Below are 19,642 nucleotides of genomic sequence, written 5' to 3' on the forward strand. Positions count from 1 at the left end.
CTGAAAACAGTGATCAAACCCATCGTGCGGAGGCCAGCACTTAGAAGCTTGGCAAAAACACTCCTGAGACGTGTTTTCTCCATCTCTCTTTGTGCTTTCAACTCTATCCCTCCTTTCAGTGTCCATCTCGTGTTTGTCTGTGTCTATCTGTCTGTCTCTGTAGGTCTATTCCCCAGACTCCCTGATATCTCCCTCTCTCTGCCTCTGTTTCTCTCTGCTTCATTCTCTTTCAGTATACATGTACCTTGACAAGCTTCTGGACAATTACTTATTAGCTTAAAGGGGCATTAGAAGCAAAGCCAACCTAAGCTAGTTTTCTGACCTAAGTAAAAGGGAATGAAAAGGTTCCTCTCTTTACCTCCAAAAGTGCAGCAGCAACATAGGCCTTTACATTTACAAGCAGTTACTGATTTCTGATCTGCCTTCTCTCCCTCGATCACACAGAGTCTTAAGGAGAGTCCGGAAGTCTCCTGGACCCATGTGCTAGCCTTTCACACAATGTCCTCTACCCTCAGAGCTGACCTCTCCATTTGCCTGTGCTTCAAAATTGAGTTGATTTAGGAATCCTGTCTTCATTGCAGCTAACTCCCACCACTCCAGAATGGCTGAAGAAACTGACTGACTGAAATTTCCCAAATTGGGATCCGCAATTTTCAAAGAACTGGAATTGCCAGATGCTTGACACAATGTCCCATAAGCAATGAGTCCTTCTTTAACTAGCTAGAAGGCAGCTGAAGGATGGGGCAGGGGGGCGGGGGAGGGGGGGCGGAGAGGCACCACAGGAGCATCAATGTGAAAAATCAATTTGCATAGCTCAATACTTGAGAAAAATAATCTGGGTGCTCATACCTTCCGCTGGTCTGGTCTCCAAAAATTGAACCAAACAAACCATCCCTTCCCACAGTGACAGGATGCTGCTGGTTGGGTTATAACGAGCAAGGCCCAATTTTCAACCTGGTTGCAACCCATTCATTCATTCCACAAATAAGTCTAAATCCCTCCTACTGACCAGGCACTAGGCTACACACTGGGGCAATAAAAGAATAAAACAGGCAAGGCTCCTGCCTTCCTACAGCATTTCATCTCTGCTGCTTGTATGCTGTGTGACTTTGGACAAGGTCCTAAACTTCTCTGTGCTTCATATCTTCTTCTAAAAACAGGACTCATACTATTAGCGATCCAGTAGGGTTGCTATAAAGATGAGCCGAATTAAGGATTTTAAGTGTTTTACACAGTGACTGGCACACAGTGCTACTAGCTACCATTATCACTATTTTTATTATCATAAAAATAAGGAGGAGAATCAAGCAAACCATCCCACTGAGCATTAAGTGTTGGGTCCTTACATTCCCACCTTACAGAAAATTTTCTGCTCTTCTTAAAAACCCATATATACATTTTTTTCACAATAGGTAAGTGGACAGCATGATAATATGTCTCAAAAGGAGGCATAATCGGCTAAGCAACATTGTACAGGTCAGTCACCCTCTCTGGACCTGTTTTCCCATCTGTCAAGGAGTTAAACTGTCCTCAGAAAGTCCTTTCCAATCCTAAATTCTACCATTTTATAACCACAGTATACCCAACTGTGATCTGTTGATTCATAATTGCCCCTAAAAAAACAAAGAGCATCACTAATTCACATCTGAATTTCTTATCATGTTATTCTTGCATAACACGGTTCACATCTTTGCTGTATCCCCTAAAAGTAATGGCTAGAAAAATCACACAAAACCCAGTGGGTCATACGTGACCACAAAGAACTTTATTTTTAACAGAATGTAGAATTAGCTCTGCTCTTCTTTGATGCATCCCCAAAACCATCTGTGTTGGCAGGTCTGCAAGGATGCCATAATCAGCGGCTCAAGCCTGTGATACAGCTAAGATCACTGACATCACTGCCAAGTGCCCCAGCATTTCCACCAGTAATGCAAATTTACCCAGAGCTGAAAATAAACTTTTAACTAGCTCTCAGTTCTCCACATGCATAGTTCAGGCAAGCTGTGAACCATCCCAAACAAATGCAATTATAAAATGACCACTACTGATTTCTAAATGGCATTCTGGACAGATCTGCCTTGTGAAAGGGTCTGGCTCAGTCTAACATTGAAATGTACCCCTACTCCTCAAATATCCATCAGTATCAATAAGAGAGGGGACCAGAAGGTTGCAGACGGTGGAACAAATAATATGAAAGGAAGGGTCTCTGAAATGAAAACTTAGCAGGCTGCTTGACAACAACAGATCTGGAGTCATATTTGCAACTGTCCAGAAAACAGGGACAGTCTTGGGTAGGGGGCTGGCCGAGCCTTTGTGAGAGTGGCATCGGCATCTTGAAAGGAAAAGCGCTAACAGGAGACAATCGAGAACTACAGGGACAATGGCCAGAATGAGGCTCAAACTGGCCCTGTCAGAACCCCGACCTGCCCCTTCCGCACTGAGTCTAGCAAGGCCAGCCACCCAGGGGTGACCTTCAGTTAGGGGTGGATTCTTGGAATAATTAGGGTTCTCAGACTTGACAGTCTTTCCTTGCTTATGCTTACTCTCCCAGCATAATTATTATGAGCCTCTCCTTTGGCTCTCAGCATTTCCCGATTTGAACAATGAATTGTCTGAACACCCTACTTCTGAGAGAGGGTTACAGATAAGTAAACATGTTTCTATTTTCATAGAGTTTCTAAGAGTGAGAACCATGTTCCCCCCAAATTTGTTGAAGGTTCTCAGAGCAGGAGACATTGGAAGGAATGATTATTTTTATCCTTTGGGACTTGGTAGTTGGATTTAAAAGCAGTCTTTGAATGTCAGGAAATAAGCAAGTATAGTGAGCATCACTCTCATCTTTTGCAGCTCATGGCTGCCACTCGAACCCTGCTGACCCGAGGCATGGCTAACACCATCTCTGGCCTCAATGCTCCCCCCTCTATTTCATTCTGAGCATCCAACTTTCTGCATCACCATGTGTAGACCAGCATCATGCCCACTTGGATCTTTCAATGGCTGTCAGGACTGAGAGAATAAAGCCCATTCTCCTAGTAGAACAGAATCCAAAGTCTTGAACAATCTGGCTTCAAATGGCACCTTCCGGCCTCTTCTCCAACACTACATCCAAACCTGACTGTTCTCCCTTCCTTCTGCTCATGCTCTTCCTTACAATGGAATGCACCCCCATAATCTCAGCTGACTACAGCCTGCCACTAGCTCCTTCTTCAAGGATCCTGATTTGAAGCCCCTGGGGAAAGCATCTTTCATGAATCCTAAAAGTACCACTCTTACCACGCTCACTGGGTACTATAACCTATATCAGTAGCCAGCAAGCATAGTGATGACAATATTCTAAACTGTTTTTTAACACCCACTATACCAAGGACATAGAAGATACTTAATAAATATTTGTACCATTAAAAAAATAGTGTGAAAATCTGTAGGCTAATTAATAAACTGGGTTGTGAGAACATCTAATTTTTGTAAGCAGAGATAAAAATCTGCCCTGCCCTTTCATAATTAAAAAAAAAAAAAGCAATCAAATCAATCAGTCAAACAGCCTGAGAATTATAGAGGGGTATTTCTCAACTTTTATATGAATCAAAGTCTCCTGGAGGGATTCCAAAACACAGACTGCTAGGCCCCACATCCAGACATTCTAATCCCTTAGGTATAGGGGTGGGGCCCAAGAATTTGCATTTTAAACAAATTCAGTGGTGACACTGCAGCTGAGGAGCTCTGGGTTAGAAGGGGTTTGAGTGGCACTGTGGAAGTTTCTGCAGCATTGGAAACCACCGGGATTAATGAAATGAAATGAAACACTACTGAGACCATTACAGATGTGTTCTCTCCCTTCCTTAAAAATAGCACCCTCCCACCCAACCCCCTTTATTTTTGTCTTCATATTGCTTACAATTTGATGTAGATTTTAAGCGTCCTGTAATTCATCAACTAATTCTCTCCTGGCTACACATTCCAAGTAATTAAAGTTCAGTAATAACTTACTCTTTCTGCTCCAGCACCTGCATTTCATTTGTTTATTTTCCCAGAGTCATAAATCTGAAAGGCTGTCAAAGTGCCACAATATTAGTGCAATAATCAAAGTTAATTAGTCCCTCTCAATAAACAACAACAAAGCCATTACAAAGATGCATTGAAGTTTCTCCCAGCTACCCAGTTTACAGATCACATTGTAGTTGGAACAATTAGACTCTGAGAATTGCCGGGTAAATGAGCGCAGTGTTCTTTAGTCATTTAAAAGGAGACCGTGCTCTTCATTCACACTGATTCATTAACTCCAGGGAAGGCAAAGCGAGCCTGGGCTCCGCATCTGCGCCCGCTGAAGGATGCCGGAACAGACGGAGCTCTCCCCAGCTGCCAAGCCTTACCAGGCGCATCCCAGACTCCAATAATGAAAGAGGACAGAGGTTGCAGAGTGAGGAGAGGGGCCAGCCTGACCGCCAACTTTTAGTAACCCGATGTCTTCAATAACTTTTGATTTATTATTTAGGGAATTTGAGAGATGGGGTTACCAGGCAGATTCTGATGAGAAGGCAGCCTAGGGAAACTCAGAGGGCAGGGCCAGAGCCGGTGGCTAGGATACACTCAGAGGAAGATGCTGCCTTCAATATAAGAGAGAACAGTGTAATTGAGAGGGGCTGCCAAGGGAGGGAGGAGCTTACATATCACTGCAAGAGTACAAGCCGTAGCTGGAGGGCCTCTGCTCGGGGATGCTGTGTACGTGGTCTGCACAACTCAAGGGGTCAAACGAGGTGACCTGGACAGTTGACACCTCCCTAAAAAAAGGAAGGTTCCTTGCATTTGGAAGCAATGACTGGGTGAGTGTTCATGTCTTGTCCTCTGAATTCATTCATTGTCCAGTTCCTCTCCAGAGATCCTTCTCCCCTTGAAGCCATGACTCCTGTGCACATTACCCATTGCTGTGCATCACATTTCCCCCACAGCGCAGTGGCTTACAGCGATTAAGTATTTCTACCTCACCAAGTTTCTACAGGTCAGTAATCTAAGTGAGTCTGACTCAAGATCTTTCATGAGGTCACTGTCAACTGACAGCCGGAAGTCCCCTGCAGGCTTGACGAGGCTGGAGGACTCCAAGAAGGCTCACTCCTGAGGCTTTCGGCAGGAGGCTTGGGTTCCTTGTCATGTGGGCCTGTCCACAGGGATGCATGAGTGTCTTCACAACATGGCCACTGGCCTCCTCAGAGGGAATGATCCAGGACAGCAAGCCAGGAGGAAGCTGCATGCCTTTATGACCATCCCTGGGGGTCCTACTCCCTCATTTCTGCCATGTGCTACTTATTAAGTTTATCACTAAGTACAGCCCACATTCAAGGGGAGGAAAATCAGGCTCCACCTCCTAAGAAGAGGGGTATCAAAGAATGGATGGACAGATCATAAAACCAACATGGATACTTGTGAGGCTTCCTTTTTTAGGATCTCTAAAAGTCAGTCACATCCGCACCCCCGGGTGACTAAGTGGCAGGGACAGTATCCAATGAATGCCCTGGGGTCACAGTTTTTCTCCACTTCTCTCCCGCAGCAACCCCAAGCTCTGCAAAAGGGCAGCCAGCTCCATACCATCGGCATCTGGGGTGTAGACCACCACCTCGTCACCCCCTGGGGATGGAAGGAAACCATTCATCATTGGTTCATCTGAATATTAACTGACATAATGATGACCAGATGAAAACAGGCTTGCTATGTCCTAATACTCTGATGATTTATTGTTAAAAAAAAAAAGTCATTTTCCAAAAACGATTTCTGATATATTTGTCTAATTTAGGGATGTGTTGAACAAGTCAGCCTCTCCTGAAGCTACCATTTCTTGAGTCTTTACTATATGCCACATTCTGTACAAGAGAGCACGTGCCTTCTGAGACCCCGAGTGGCTCATTGAACCCAGAACATCACTTATTCACTATGTCATTGGCTTATTATAAAACAATGTCACTCAAGAACAGCCAGATAGAAAAGATGCAGAGGGCAAGGTGTGTGAGAAGGGCACAAGCTTCTGTGCCCTCTCCAGGGGCACCACTCTCCAGGATCTCCATGCATTCAACAACCCAGGAGCTTCATGAACCCTCTCCTTTTTGGGTTTTTACAGAGGCTTCATTACATAAGCATGATTGATTAAGTCATTGGCCACTGATGACTGAACTTCATCTCCAGCACCTCTCCCCTCCCCAAAGGTCAGGGTGTGGAACTGGGAAGTTCTAACCCTCTAATCACACAGTGGGCTCCATGGAAAATCAGCCTGGCTGGAGTCCAAAACTCACCTCATTAATATAACAGAAGATACCCTCCAGGGCTCTCACCACTTAGGAAAGTCCAAGGCTTTTAGGAGCTCTGTGCCAGAAACAGGGAGGAAGACCAAATGTATGTTTCTTATCACACATCACAAGATCACTATATGTGTTATTTTACTTTATCCTCACCATGAGGGAGAACAATTATTAGCACCATTCTGCAGGTAAAAAAGCCATGGTTCATGGATGCCTGGGTGGCACAGTGGTTGAGCATCTGCCTTCGGCTCAGGATATGGTCCCGGAGTCCTAGGATCGAGTCCCATATCGGGCTCCTGCATGAAGCCTGCTTCTCCCTCTGCCTGTGTCTCTGCCTCTCTCTCACTCTGTGTCTCTCATGAATAAATAAATAAAAACTTTAAAAAAAAATCCACGGTTCAAAGACATAACCAAATTTTCCCAAGGATACCCAGTGAGCATGTGTTCAAACCAGGTTACAATCCCGAGTCAGAATGACTTCCAAAGCTGAGGTTCCCTTTACTCCACTGGGCTGCCTCCCTATAAATTAAAAATTAGTCTATTTTAAATATACATTTGAAATAAACCCTAACCTATTACAGTGTGTGCTGCCCCATTCTGAGACTGGCTGCCTCATCTGCACTGTATCTCTGCATTTGTCCTTGTGTAGGAGGTTTTACCGTCTCTTCTCTGTTCAATCTAACACCTGCAATATCTGAGACTCTCTGTAAATGCCCCATAATAAATTTGAAAAACAGTCCCTAGCATGTTTTTTCTCTCTTAAGTAATGGAGCCTAAATGCCTAGTGGCCAGAAGCAGGCCTTAGAGCCATTAGCTGAGCACCATCTCAAGAGGAGATCCGTCCCTTCAAACTATGTCAAAATTGCTTAATAAGAACTCAGGGGACCCCGTATTAATGAAAGGATACATCTGCTTTGGGTTTCACATGATTGGGAGTGATGGTTTGGAGCTAGCCACCTATGCTTGACTTCCACTCTTTAAAACTCCACAGTTAATCACAGCCCTTGTTATACAAAGGTTACAATGGATATAAAGTTTGAAAGATTCAATTCAAGACTGTGAGCGGTGGCCAGGGGGGAAAAAAAGAATGTGGAAGGAAGACACAGAGACAATGATCAAAGAACAATGAATAGCACCCAAGACTATGTCAATGCAAAATTTTCAGAATGAGAAATGAACTGGAAAACTTGAAGGACAGGACCGGGCACAAGTCTGAGGCAATCTGCAAACAGAGAAAACTCAGAATATTTTAGCAACAATTATGTCAATGAGGGGGATGCATAATTTATTTTCTGATAAAGAATCTTTCCTGAGTTTTTGACAAGAAAGGTCAAATAAGCAACGCAAGTAGAACAGTAAACACTCTAAACACTGCTTGAAGTGGAAGTCTGGGAAGAACAGCAAATTTGGTGAGGCGAGGTTCATCAGATCCATCAGATTACCAAAAGGGATCCTGGAAGCTCTTTCCTGGGGAAGCACAGGTTATCATTATCAGGAACAGAGAAATATTCACACATAAATATGCAAACCTCTATGAATTCAATCTTTGGCTAAGACTTTAAAAAAGTGAGGCCAGTCTTTTTACAGAACATACACCAGGAATTTTGGATTAAGTGACAAGATGGCTTTGGTGTCAGGCAAATACGGCTTCGTACCCAGGATCCACCTCACAGCTCCCAGCTAGGTGAGCTTAGACAAGCCTTTTCACCCTGGCTAGCGTCCAATGCCTCATTTGCAAAGTGGGTTTAACACATAACATAGATATTTCATTGCTAAATGCTAAGCATTGTGCCTTGTAGAGAGACAAATATGAATACACAACCCTGTAGGCAGGGAATGATAATAACGTGACATTTTGAAAATGGAAGTGTCCTAAGGGAGAACTCTAAAACTTTACCTTCACCTTTGTGTGTGTGTGCGTATGCTTATTGATTTAAGCAAGTGGTTTATATAGTTCTTGCTGGTTCGCAGACTTATTTATATCATACTTTATTTATTGAAAATCCAATACTACACATAAAAACAATTTTTAAAGCAAAGAAATGAGGAACCAATCTAGAAGCTGATTTAAGATGAATTTTTCCCAATAATCTTCAACTATTAATAATATTAATAGTCTTTATATTTTTCGTTTAGCTAAAGATCATTCAAAACAATGGGGATGAGCCCTATAACTTGTGATGCTTTGAATGATGATCATCTTTCCTGAACCAGGTCACCAGATTAGACAGGCATTAAGAGCTGTTTGCCTCCTCCACAACATGCACATACTGCATAAAAGAAGGCATCACACCTAAGGTCTGTGAAGTCAAATTAAGGATTTAAGCTTTTATTCTCAGAGGGGAAATTTTTTTTTTTTTTTTTTTTTTGTCAGAGGGGAAATTATACAAACTCCAAAGCTATACAAGATCATAAAGTCACTGAGTACAATTTGAGGGAGCCTAACACTAGCTGGATTCTTCCAGTGGTCCTCATAAGTGCAAGCCACTTATTGCCTGGCATCCTGCCCCATCACTCTTAATATCATGTCATGAAAACATAGGGTGCTGGTATATATTAAAAGCACAGCAAAGTATCCAACCCATGTGCCAAATACACTGGTTGGTACCAAGTCCTCCTTATCTGCAAATACTACTAAAACCATTATTTCTGATACTTACCTGCAGGGCTGCAATATGACATGACACCATCAGCTTTCCACATGCCTTCCCTCCAATGAGATAAACAGCCCCAGTATCAAGTCTATCGAAGATGGCAATAATTATGACACTTCAGTCCAGCCAGCATCAAACTGTGTGGTTACAATCAACCAGGCATGCGCTCTCCCTAACACATGCATATCCCATTACCTCTGACTAATAAATCTTTTCTTTTTACCCCTCATCTCTCTGCTTTTTCAATAACCATTTTGGTATAAGCCATCGCTAGCTGTTCCTGATGACTGATCCCTTAATCATCTTTCCTAAATATATGCAAAGTGTATTTCTTTGTAAATACAAAAGAAAAAGCAATCTCATAAATAATTAAGATGGCTTTTCAAATGACAGTTGAGTGCTAATATGAGCTCCACTGGAAAATACTAATCAACAAACTAAATACACATCTAATAAAATGTAGGAGTCCAGATACAGGAAGACAGAGAAAGAATTCATTGCAACTCCATTTGAATCATGCTGATAAACATCCTCCCTACAGCTCCTCTTGTAGCCAGTTGGAGAGGTTAAGAAGAGTAAGCATCATTTGTACCTTCATGTATGAATAAGAAATTATTATTGTTGTTATTAATAGCAGCAAATAAAATTTAATTGACTACTCAATCTACCCCCAGCAATGTGTTAAATACTACACATGCATATGGTCAGTGCATTTAATACTCACACTTATGTCTCCTGGCATAGATATTATTATTTGGATTTTACAGATAAAAAAAGCATGGCTGGAGAAGAAACTCACTCAAGATCATAGGATATATATGCTTCTAAGGTTTGCCACTATAACACAGCATATTTTATAGCAATGGTAGTCAGCTGGAGATGATTTGCCCTACAAAGGGACACTGGCCCAGGAGGCATCCCGAGGACCACCCAACCTGCCTTCTCTAGACCTCTTGGGAGTCTTGGTTAAATTACCCATGAGAAAACAAGAGCAGCTGAGCTGGATCCCTATTGCATTCTCCTGGCCAAATGCATGTCATCCTAACCAGTCTCTAGAAGACCTGAAGTCTAGGCGAAATAAAAACACAAGTTAGAAAAGCATGGGCTTGAAGTCTTCCTTGGGGACCAAAGCTTCTCACCAAACTAAACATAGTTGAGTCACTCCTCCCTTATGATAGGAGAACAGGTCCAAGCTACATTCTGAGGAATCAGGAGTGGGTCACATAATAACTCCAAGGGAAGGCTATTAGCCCCTCTTCCCAGGCCAGGCCACTTCTGCCCACCTCACAGGTCATCTCCATCTCCAGTAGATGCTAGAGCTTCAGAACATTCACTGGGCCCTGTTTCACTAATGGGCAGCCTCTATGTGTGAACTCTCTTACAGGATAAGCAACTGAGTAAGGGCCTGCCACACATGAAGCAGGCTGTCCTCCCCCACTCTTTTGATCCCCAAGCAATTCTAGCCATGGCCCCACCCCTTTTTCTCCTGCACACAACTGGTAGGTAAGCCAGTGACCTCAGGCCCAGCTGCTTTAGCTCTATTCAACCTGCTTCCTCCCCAGGCCCAGAAGCTTTAGTTCCCAAGTTTTAAAAATCTAAAATTCAGGAATGGTAATAAGGTGAGAGAAGAAAGAGGAAGTAGGGGAGGCCCCACTTAGAATCTTTAAGGTGCTCCACATTGGGCTGCTGGAGTCTAGTTGGGGCTGTTTATAAAGTGCATTTTGACACCTGATCAACTATTGTTCTTTGCATATAACCCCCCAAAGAGGTCATTAGATTTCAGGATGGAGAGTGGGATGGGCCATACTTCCACTCACATGGAAACACAGCACAGCAGGGATTATCTATCAGTGTCCTAAACATAGAGAACTCACATGGAATCTTAGCATACAGACAGTGCTGCTACATAAAACAGAAGCCACTCCATCCTGAAAACAGGAAAGTAAACTTCCTGCTCAGCCAGCCATATCGGCTCCTTGGAATACCTACGAAAAAATTAGGTGCTTGTCTTAGAGTGAGGGGACACTAGTCCATAATCCACTTAAGAATGTGAAGGGATAGATCACATCCTCCTACCAAGGACCACTTAACAACACAGGTACTGAACCCCAGTTCCAGAGATCCTTTATTTAAATATGAATGGGGAATGATGGGCCTCCCTACCCTCCCTCCTTTCTAAATTATGCTAAATGGATTGGCCTTTTAAGAGGGTAGTTTACTTCTCTACTGTCCACGTTATCTAATTTTAATTGTTTTCAATTCTTATTACTAACTTTCAAGCATCCAAAACATCTCAGCAGGAGGGCATTCTCCCATGAAATAATTATTAGTAGTTGTAATTTCATATAGGCTCTTAATATAATTCCATATGGAATGTGTTTTCATTTAAGTTATATTTTACTAAATAGCCAGAGCCCCCCTCCCCAAAAGTGGTTTGAGAACTCTATAAAGGATGTCTTCAATGAAAAGGGACTGCTTAAGACAATAAGGTAAATCAGTGTTGCTTCCTATGAGAAATTAGGGTTAATCCTGAAGTTAATCCCTCAAATAGCATCTAGCAATTCTGAACGCAAAGCCTGAAAGGTAATAAACATGCATGATGCCAAATGTGGTAGAAAAGCTGGGCCATGAAGTAGACAGACTTTGGGTTTGAAGACCAGATGGACCAACTGTGCCAGGAGCCTGCCTCTACACTCATCAGCTGTGTGTCTCTGGGAGGGTGCCTTCACCCTTCTGAGCCCGCCATTGGCTCTTATGTAAAATGGAGAAAACCAGGCTCTTGCATCTCCTGAAGAGGGATATAAAGTGCCTCACCTGGCACTTTATATGGGATTCTCTATAAAGGATGGTTGTTAGATGCCCTATGGTAAGCATGTGGAATCATGTCCCACTGGCTTAGAGGCAGACATGAATGTTCTGGAACACGGCAATTCTAGAATGTGCCATGGAGGCAGGAACAGAAAGACCAGGCAGGGAAGAACATGTTGGGGAAGGCGGTATGAACTCCATCTCCAGAGCCAAGCTGAGAATGCCCACAGAGCCCTGGCACATACAAGCCAATGCTGAGCCAAACAGCCCACAGACTTCTGAGTGAGCTTTTGCTGCAACAAAAAACTTTGGATCATTTCGAGAGCTTCCCGTGAGGCGCCAATATGCTGCAGTACCTTCCCAGCTCCGCTACTGATAGGATTCATACCAGATAAAGTATGAACACGCTCAAGCTGGCTAGCAGCTGGAAAAACTGGAGTCAATCAAATTGACCTTGAGAAACACAAGAAGGTGGCATTTAATGATGTGCCAGATCGAGTCCCTGCCCAGAGAGGAGGTAAGCAAGGGCCTGAAGGAAGCCAGCCCAGCACGCACCAAGGGTGGGGTGGTGAGGGGAGCTCCAGGTGGATCACGGAGGCAGGTTCACACACACGGGGCACTATGGTAATAGAGCACTGACACGAAATGGCTTTCGGTGCTATATTTGAGCTTCCATAATCATAGTAGGGGGAATGAGGAAATGGTGTAATGATACTCACAGACAACTAGCAGACAGATGAGAGATGATAAAGAGGTTAAGTTTACAACTTACAAAATTTGATTTAAATGTTGGAAACAGCATGTGAGTATTAGTTTTGGTTTTCTTCCCATTTCCTTTACTTATGTGTCGGACAGTGAATATTTTGGGGGTAACTCTTTCTCTGAGAGCAGCACTGTTTGCCGGTCGACATCAGGTTACTGATATTATAAAACGAAAGCAGGCAATGATGCATTCTGTCATCAGAAACGGACGCCCAGAGACCCAATTATGGCTTACGACGCAAGGAAGAAAAACTAAATGGTGGATCTTTACACTCATACCAGTCAACCTTCTTTTTCAGAGGTGAGAAACCTGAGACACAAGACAGATTTGAAGGCTCTTGCCAAGGCCCCACAGGCAAGTAGGGAACACCCAGGATTTGCTGCCTCTCTTCATCAACAGTTATAATGGGTTAAACACAGATATATCTATGCTCAGACACAAGAAGATAATTATTTTTAAGATTTTTTTTATTTGACAGAGTGAGGGCACAGCAGGCAAAAGGAGAGGGAGAAGAAGAAGCAGGCTCCCAGATGAGCAAGGAGCCTGACTCAGTGCTCCATCCCAGCACCCCGGGATCATGACCTGAGCTGAAATCAGATGCTTAACTGACTGAGCCACCCAGGTGTCCCATGAAGACAATTTTTAAAATGCATAAACGTTGGTGCTTTAATATTACCTTGCAAGGCAGGTCAAAATATTCATATCATTATACAATACGGTTCTTACAGTATCACTAGGGCCACTGAATTTCATTTTTTTCCAGTTTAAAATCAAATGGCAAAACGTTATAGGTTAGACACCATCCGTTGCTAGACAATAGTACTCTTCCACGTTGACAATGGGGACAGAAACCACTACGACTCCACTAGATAACAACTGGGAACTGCAACCAAAATTTTAAATACAAATGCCTTTTGAATCAATGAGTCCACTATTAAGATTGTGCCCTATGTCACTCACAGAAGCACATATGAAGAATGCTCACTGCAGCACAGTTTAGACCCAATTTTGGGTGAAAATACAGGAGACTGAACTTTAAGAGAGCATCACTTGGAATAGCAAAACTGGACAAACAATCTAAAAGTCCAGCAAAAGGAAAGCTGCTCAGATAAATTAGAGCACAAGCACACAATGGAGATTACATAGCAGTTAAAAAAGAGGTGGATCTATATGCACTGATAATAAAAGATCTCCTAATGGTATAAAGTGAAAAAAAATCAAAGTTTGTAACGGCATGTGCATATTTGCCAGTATATACAAGAAATGGCAAATATTTCTCTTCCAAAAGGACTGAGAGGGACTTTCACTATTTGATACCTTCTCAGTGCTGCATGAAGATTCAGACAATATGCACATGTTACCATCTGCTCACCTGTACATCTCTAAAGGTGATTATATCACCTAATATAGACTATTACTTAACTGTAGAGTTAGAGATGCTCAGATCATCAGGAAAATAATGGGCCCTGTATTTTTTTTTAATGTAACTCAAAACTAAAGGATCCAGAGAACTCAAAACAATTGAAATACACTGAATTTGAAATATTTCATTTAAAATATACTGTAAATAAAGCAGAAACAAATCTTCCTTTACTTAACTTTGATAACTTTTCAGCCTAGAACATCAGATGTTCTCCTAAAGTAACCATGGTCTATTTCTTCCAATAGCAAGAAATCTTCCACAGCATTCAGGAAACCAAGACATCTTTAAAAAAAAAAAAAAATTGGAGCACCTGGGTGGCGTAGTCTGTTGAGCATTCGACTTTTTGTTTCAGCTCAAATTGTGATCTCAGGGTCATGAGAAGGAGCTGGGCATCATTGAGTTCTGTATTCAATGCAGAGTCTGCTTTGGATTCTCTATCCCTTGCTCTGCCCCTCCCGCTCCTGCTTTCTCTCTCTTTCAAATAAATAAATCTTTTTTAAAAAAGAAAAAAAAAAAGGAGAGAGAAGAAAAGAAAAAGAAAACAAAGACAGCCTTGGGAAGGATCATCCCACCCCCTTTATGTTCTGCTCCCAGCTTCACAAGTATCTCCTCCTTCTCTTCCCCCTCCTCCTCCCAGGGCCACACACAGGCCATTCCCTTTGCCCAAGTGGACCTTCTCCACTTTCCTTCTCCACTTTTCCAGGTCTTTCCTGAGATCTGGAAATACTGAGATCAGCTCAGTCGCTTTCTTCTCAGAGACTCCAAATGTCCCCCACCTAGAGGCCTTATTCATCATTTTGGAGTACTCATACTTCCTAATACCTAGTATCATCGTTTCACATTTGCATTGATGTTTATGTGTCTTTGGTTAAATCTGATTTCCACTCTGGGCTGAAAGCTGTACAGAGACGGTGTAGTAGCCCCCAGAACCTAGGACAGGGTACACATCCTAAACCTGAATAAATGACAAGTGAATAAATGAACACGGTCTATGCTTCACACTAAAGCCCAGTGATCATGCTACAAAAGTGATCAACCTGTGCTACTCTGGCTCAAACTCTCCACTGTCTTATTTCTCACTGGCTCTAAGGCCCTAGTGACACCCCACAGCACCTCTGTCACCTCCTCCCCTGCCACCTGGCTCCAGCCACACTGGCCCCCCTGCCAAGCCTGAATCCTCCAAGCACACTCCTCCTTCTGAGCCTTGGCACATGCTGTTCCCACCGCTTACAACACATGTCCCTCCTTTACTTAATTCAAGTCTCATGTCAAATGTCACCACGTCAGAGGCTTCTCTGCTAAGGATCCAAACCAAAATGGCCCACGCTCCAACTCTTCATCCCTCGCTCTGCTTTACTGTGTTTCAGGTGTTTAAAACAAGCTGGCAGTATGCTGAATATTAAACTGAATTATCCCTTATGGTCTGTTTCTCCTTACCTAGAAAGTAAGCCCAAGGGAGGACTGCGAATCCTCAATAAATGTTTATGCACAGACGGTTCAATATGAAAATCCACACAGAGAGAGAAAAGTGAAAAGTAAAAAACAGACACAGGGTTAAAGCGCACCCTCTCCTAACCTTAAAAACCATAAGCATAACAAAGTCTTAGCTGCATACACAGGCATTAACCACATTTTATTTTTCTTAATAAATGAGCCAAATGAGTAAACATTCTCAAACCTCTGAATAATAAAGCAGATGACATTGACAATGAACCATAAACAAACGTGTGGATAATAACAGTCTTGCTTGTCCTTTCATTCATAAAATAAACAAAGTGAATATGACTTTAAAAATAAAGAAAACATTACTCCAAGAGCAATAAACTTTATGCACTGTACTAAAACCTCCATGTGTTTATCCCAGCGTGTGTATTTGACAATTAAAAAAAAGGGAGGGTCAAGGACTTGCTTACCCATTCTCCTAAAATCTGTGACACAGCTTCATTGGCCCTTGTCATATTCCTACAGGCGAGGATCACATGTGCACCATGGAGGGCAAAAGACTTGGCAGTTTCAAACCCTATGGTTTAAAAGAAAGTCAACATTAGAAAACACAAATGCAAAACATTGACTCAGCTGAATGTCGTTTATTGAGCACCGTGCACGTTACCGTAGTAGTGTCAGCCAGAGGCAATCTGTCCCCTGGTGACAGTTGCAAATATCCAGAGACATTTTCAGTGGTCACAATCGGGGACAGGGTGCTATTGGCATCTCATGGGTAAAGGCCAGGGATGCTACAAAATATACTACAAAGCACAGGACAGCCCCCACAACAAAGAACCATCTGCCCCAAAGTGTCAACACTGCTGAGGTTGAGAAAACCGATCCCAGGAACACAGCCATTCCCAAGGTGTAGGATAAACCACAGGAGAACTACAGCACAGTCCACCATATAACAACCACTTAATATGAGCAGATCCTGCACTAAATATAAAGAGTAAGGATTATAAAGACTCAGACGTGGTCACTGCCCTCAAGGAGTTCACAGTCTAATAAGAAAAAACAGACCTGAAGAAGAAAACAAACATACATTTTTATTATATGTTCTGGATGGGGTACTCTGTGTCGTGCTATCTGCATCCAACAATGGCAGCCTGGCGTTCTCCCAATGGAGAACAGTTAGAAGAGCTGGACAAAACAACACACATACACACACACATGCACGTACACACGCACACATGTGCATGCACACATCCTTGAAAGCATCAATCAGAGGGACACTATGAGTGAGGATCCGGGACCTGGAAAAGCGGAAAAGCTAAAAAAGGTGAGCCAGCTTTGGTGCTTCCATGCCCAGCGAAAAGTATTCTTCAAAAGTGAAGGTAAACATTTTTTTAAACACAAAGCAAACGAAAAGCTGAGAGGCTATGTCACCAGCTATGGCCATATCCATATACTAGAGGAAACATTCAGGACACTCTTCAAGCAGGAGGAAAATGACCCTAGAAATCTGGAGGTGGAGACAGTAACAAAGAGTAACATAAAAGGCAAGTTTATGGAAAAATCTAAATGATAACAGTAACACATAACCTAGGAAAAAATCTATATAAAGAAAAGCCTCAAAATGAGAACTCTGGATCCATGTTTTCAATAGACAAGCTACCAAACATTTAAGAAAATTAAAACACTTATCTTCCAAAAATTATTCCACATAATAGAAAAAGAAGAAAAACTCCACCATTTTGGTTTTTAGATTTTATTTACTTATTTGAGAGAGAACGAGCAAGCAAGCACAAGTGGGGGTAGGGGCAAAGGGAGAGGGAGAAGCAGACTCCCCACTGAGCAGAGAGCCCAACACAGGGCTCAATTCCAGGACCCTGGAATGATGACCTGAGCCAAAGGTAGACTCCCAACTAACTGAGCCACCCAGGCGCCCCCCCAAACTCAACTATTTTATAAGCCTCAAACTCTAAGGTCATTAAGGAAGTGTGAATAATAATAAAATACTATTACATACCTAACACTATGATGGCTAAAATTTAAAAAAAAAATTAAGTATATGTTGGCAAGGACGTAGAACAACTAGAACTCTTATAAAGTCTAATTCCAGAGCCTGATCCCTACACCACTGCTCTAACCATAAAATGGTATGTCTTATAAACTGTGTGGAAAGACCACACTGAGTACAGCACAATGACAAAGGAATCAATTCTACCAGAGGGAGCTACATTGTAATTCAGCCAATGCCATGTCAAATGACCACAGACTATTGTTTCCTAGACACTGTTAATATATATGAAAAATCAGAGTTCCATTATCATATTGAGGTTGCAATGTGAAAGAGTCCAGCAAAATTCATTCATTCATATCTTCTATATATCTAATCTTCATGGAGGCCAGTCTATTTATACAAACTAGCTTTCAGGGGAAGCCACAACTGCATAGTGGAAAACTCAGACTCAGGAGTTTGACACACTGATGTTGACCCCTGCTCTGGCTATTTATAAGCTCTGGGCTATGCCTTTAACCCATCAGAAACTGAGAGATCATTTCTTAAAATGAGGAGTAAGATAGTAAACTTACACTAAGAGCCTAACATAACAATAGTAGGTAGAAAACAAGTGTTAATTCCCATTCTTTCCAAAATCTTTGGTATAAAGCCTGGGTCTCCTCTCTGATTTGTATGACCTATTAAATACAGCCCAGTCATTATGACCGAAAAATTAACATTTTCTCCTCGACCTGCTCCCAGCAGCAACCCAAGAGCTAACTGGCTTTAACATCAACCAGAACTTAAGCGAAATTAGCTACAAGACCCACTATTCCATTTGTGTGACTACTGTCTCCAGAACACACGTGAACTCCACTGTTGGGATAACTTGAGTTATTTTTCAGGCTATGCTAAGTTCTACATCCCAAGATATTCACTTACCATTATCTAAGCACAATATCCTATACCTGAATCTGATGCTAATAACATGGTGCCCAAAGGATTTCAAATCTGAAATATTTAACATCTACATCTGTTTGCAACATCCTTGGTATATCTAGTGAAAGCTGTTCGTTGAAGCCATAACTTAGAACCACTGAGATAAGAAGACAATAATCTGAAATTTAGTAATTTTGATCCATGATGCCAATTTTACCACTTACCACTAGTGGCAAAAGGCACCTACATCATTTGAAGAAAGAGAAAGAAGTAAAACACCAGGTTTTGTAGCCCAGCTGTTCCAAAACTGGATAGGGGCATGCATAGGACGAAATCTTGCTGACTGATATGCTACATCCATCAGACTAATGAAATGCTGACAGCCATATGGAGGGAACAGGAAGTGGCCAAAAATGACTTCACCTGCACTCCTAGGACTTTACACACCCAGAAGATCTTGTTGAAATCATGGACTCTGCATCCCTGTGAAATGTCCAGGTTGGAGCAATTATCAGGAATATTTTTCATCACATTTTCATCAGAGAGTATAAAAAGAAAAAAAAATAATAAAGTCGGGAAAGATGGTGGACACAAAGCTTGGTCATTCGTCAGTCTTTTTGAGGGACTGAGAGGACATCAAAATGACCCAGGGTCAGGTCAACCCCAGGGCTCTATTTATTGGATTTATCTGTTTAACTATAAACTCCTTGGAATCTGTCCCTTTTTGATCCCTGTATCCCATGGGACTCACACCCAGGAGGATGCAAGACATATCTGCCAAAGGAACAAATGGTTCTTACAGGTTGCTAACAGGCTACAATTCTCGACTATTACAAACAATACAAGTTGTTTCAAACAATATTGATGGTCCTCTGACTTCATTTTTTTTTACAACGAATAAATTTTAAAATCCTGCAAAAACAGGGTTCACTGTGATTTTAAATGACACTACCTAGAAATCTATGGGGAAAGAGCACGCCCATTTCCTATCAAAATTTATTTTCCCAAACAAACCTGTTTAAGTCACGCTATCTCAGTTGGCAAAATGACCTACGGCAAAGGACTTTTTATTACGAAAAGGAACACACCTGATGTGATGACAGCAACAGGTTGCAGCCACAAGTCTGCACCCTCTCTATTTCACAGAATACCTGCCTGTGGTTACCGTCCAGCCATTTACCGGAGTCGTGTAAAATTACCCTCTGGCTCCTTATCTGAGCAATGCGTTACACATTGCTGGTCTCCTTTTAAAAGCTGCAAGAGACAGCTCCATTTTCTTATCCTTTACAAGTGCCCTTGGAGCCGAAACAAAAGCATGGATATTTCAAAAGATGAAGGTTT

At 42.3% G+C, this 19,642-nt stretch overlaps 1 protein-coding gene across 3 annotated transcripts in view; it reads right to left on the bottom strand.

Annotated features, from left to right (window-relative positions):
• WWOX (WW domain containing oxidoreductase) overlaps positions 1-19,642 on the bottom strand; it is a 954,836-nt gene that overhangs the window by 891,944 nt on the left and 43,250 nt on the right. For all 3 annotated transcript variants that reach the window (XM_072731475.1, XM_072731473.1, XM_072731474.1), the window contains exon 5: positions 15,846-15,952. In XM_072731475.1, coding sequence (XP_072587576.1) covers positions 15,846-15,952 — 107 coding nt within the window. The remainder of the gene's footprint in view (positions 1-15,845; positions 15,953-19,642) is intronic.

The sequence above is a fragment of the Vulpes vulpes genome, chromosome 12 (assembly GCF_048418805.1).
Source record: "Vulpes vulpes isolate BD-2025 chromosome 12, VulVul3, whole genome shotgun sequence".
In the NCBI taxonomy this organism is placed as follows: Eukaryota; Metazoa; Chordata; class Mammalia; order Carnivora; family Canidae; genus Vulpes; species Vulpes vulpes.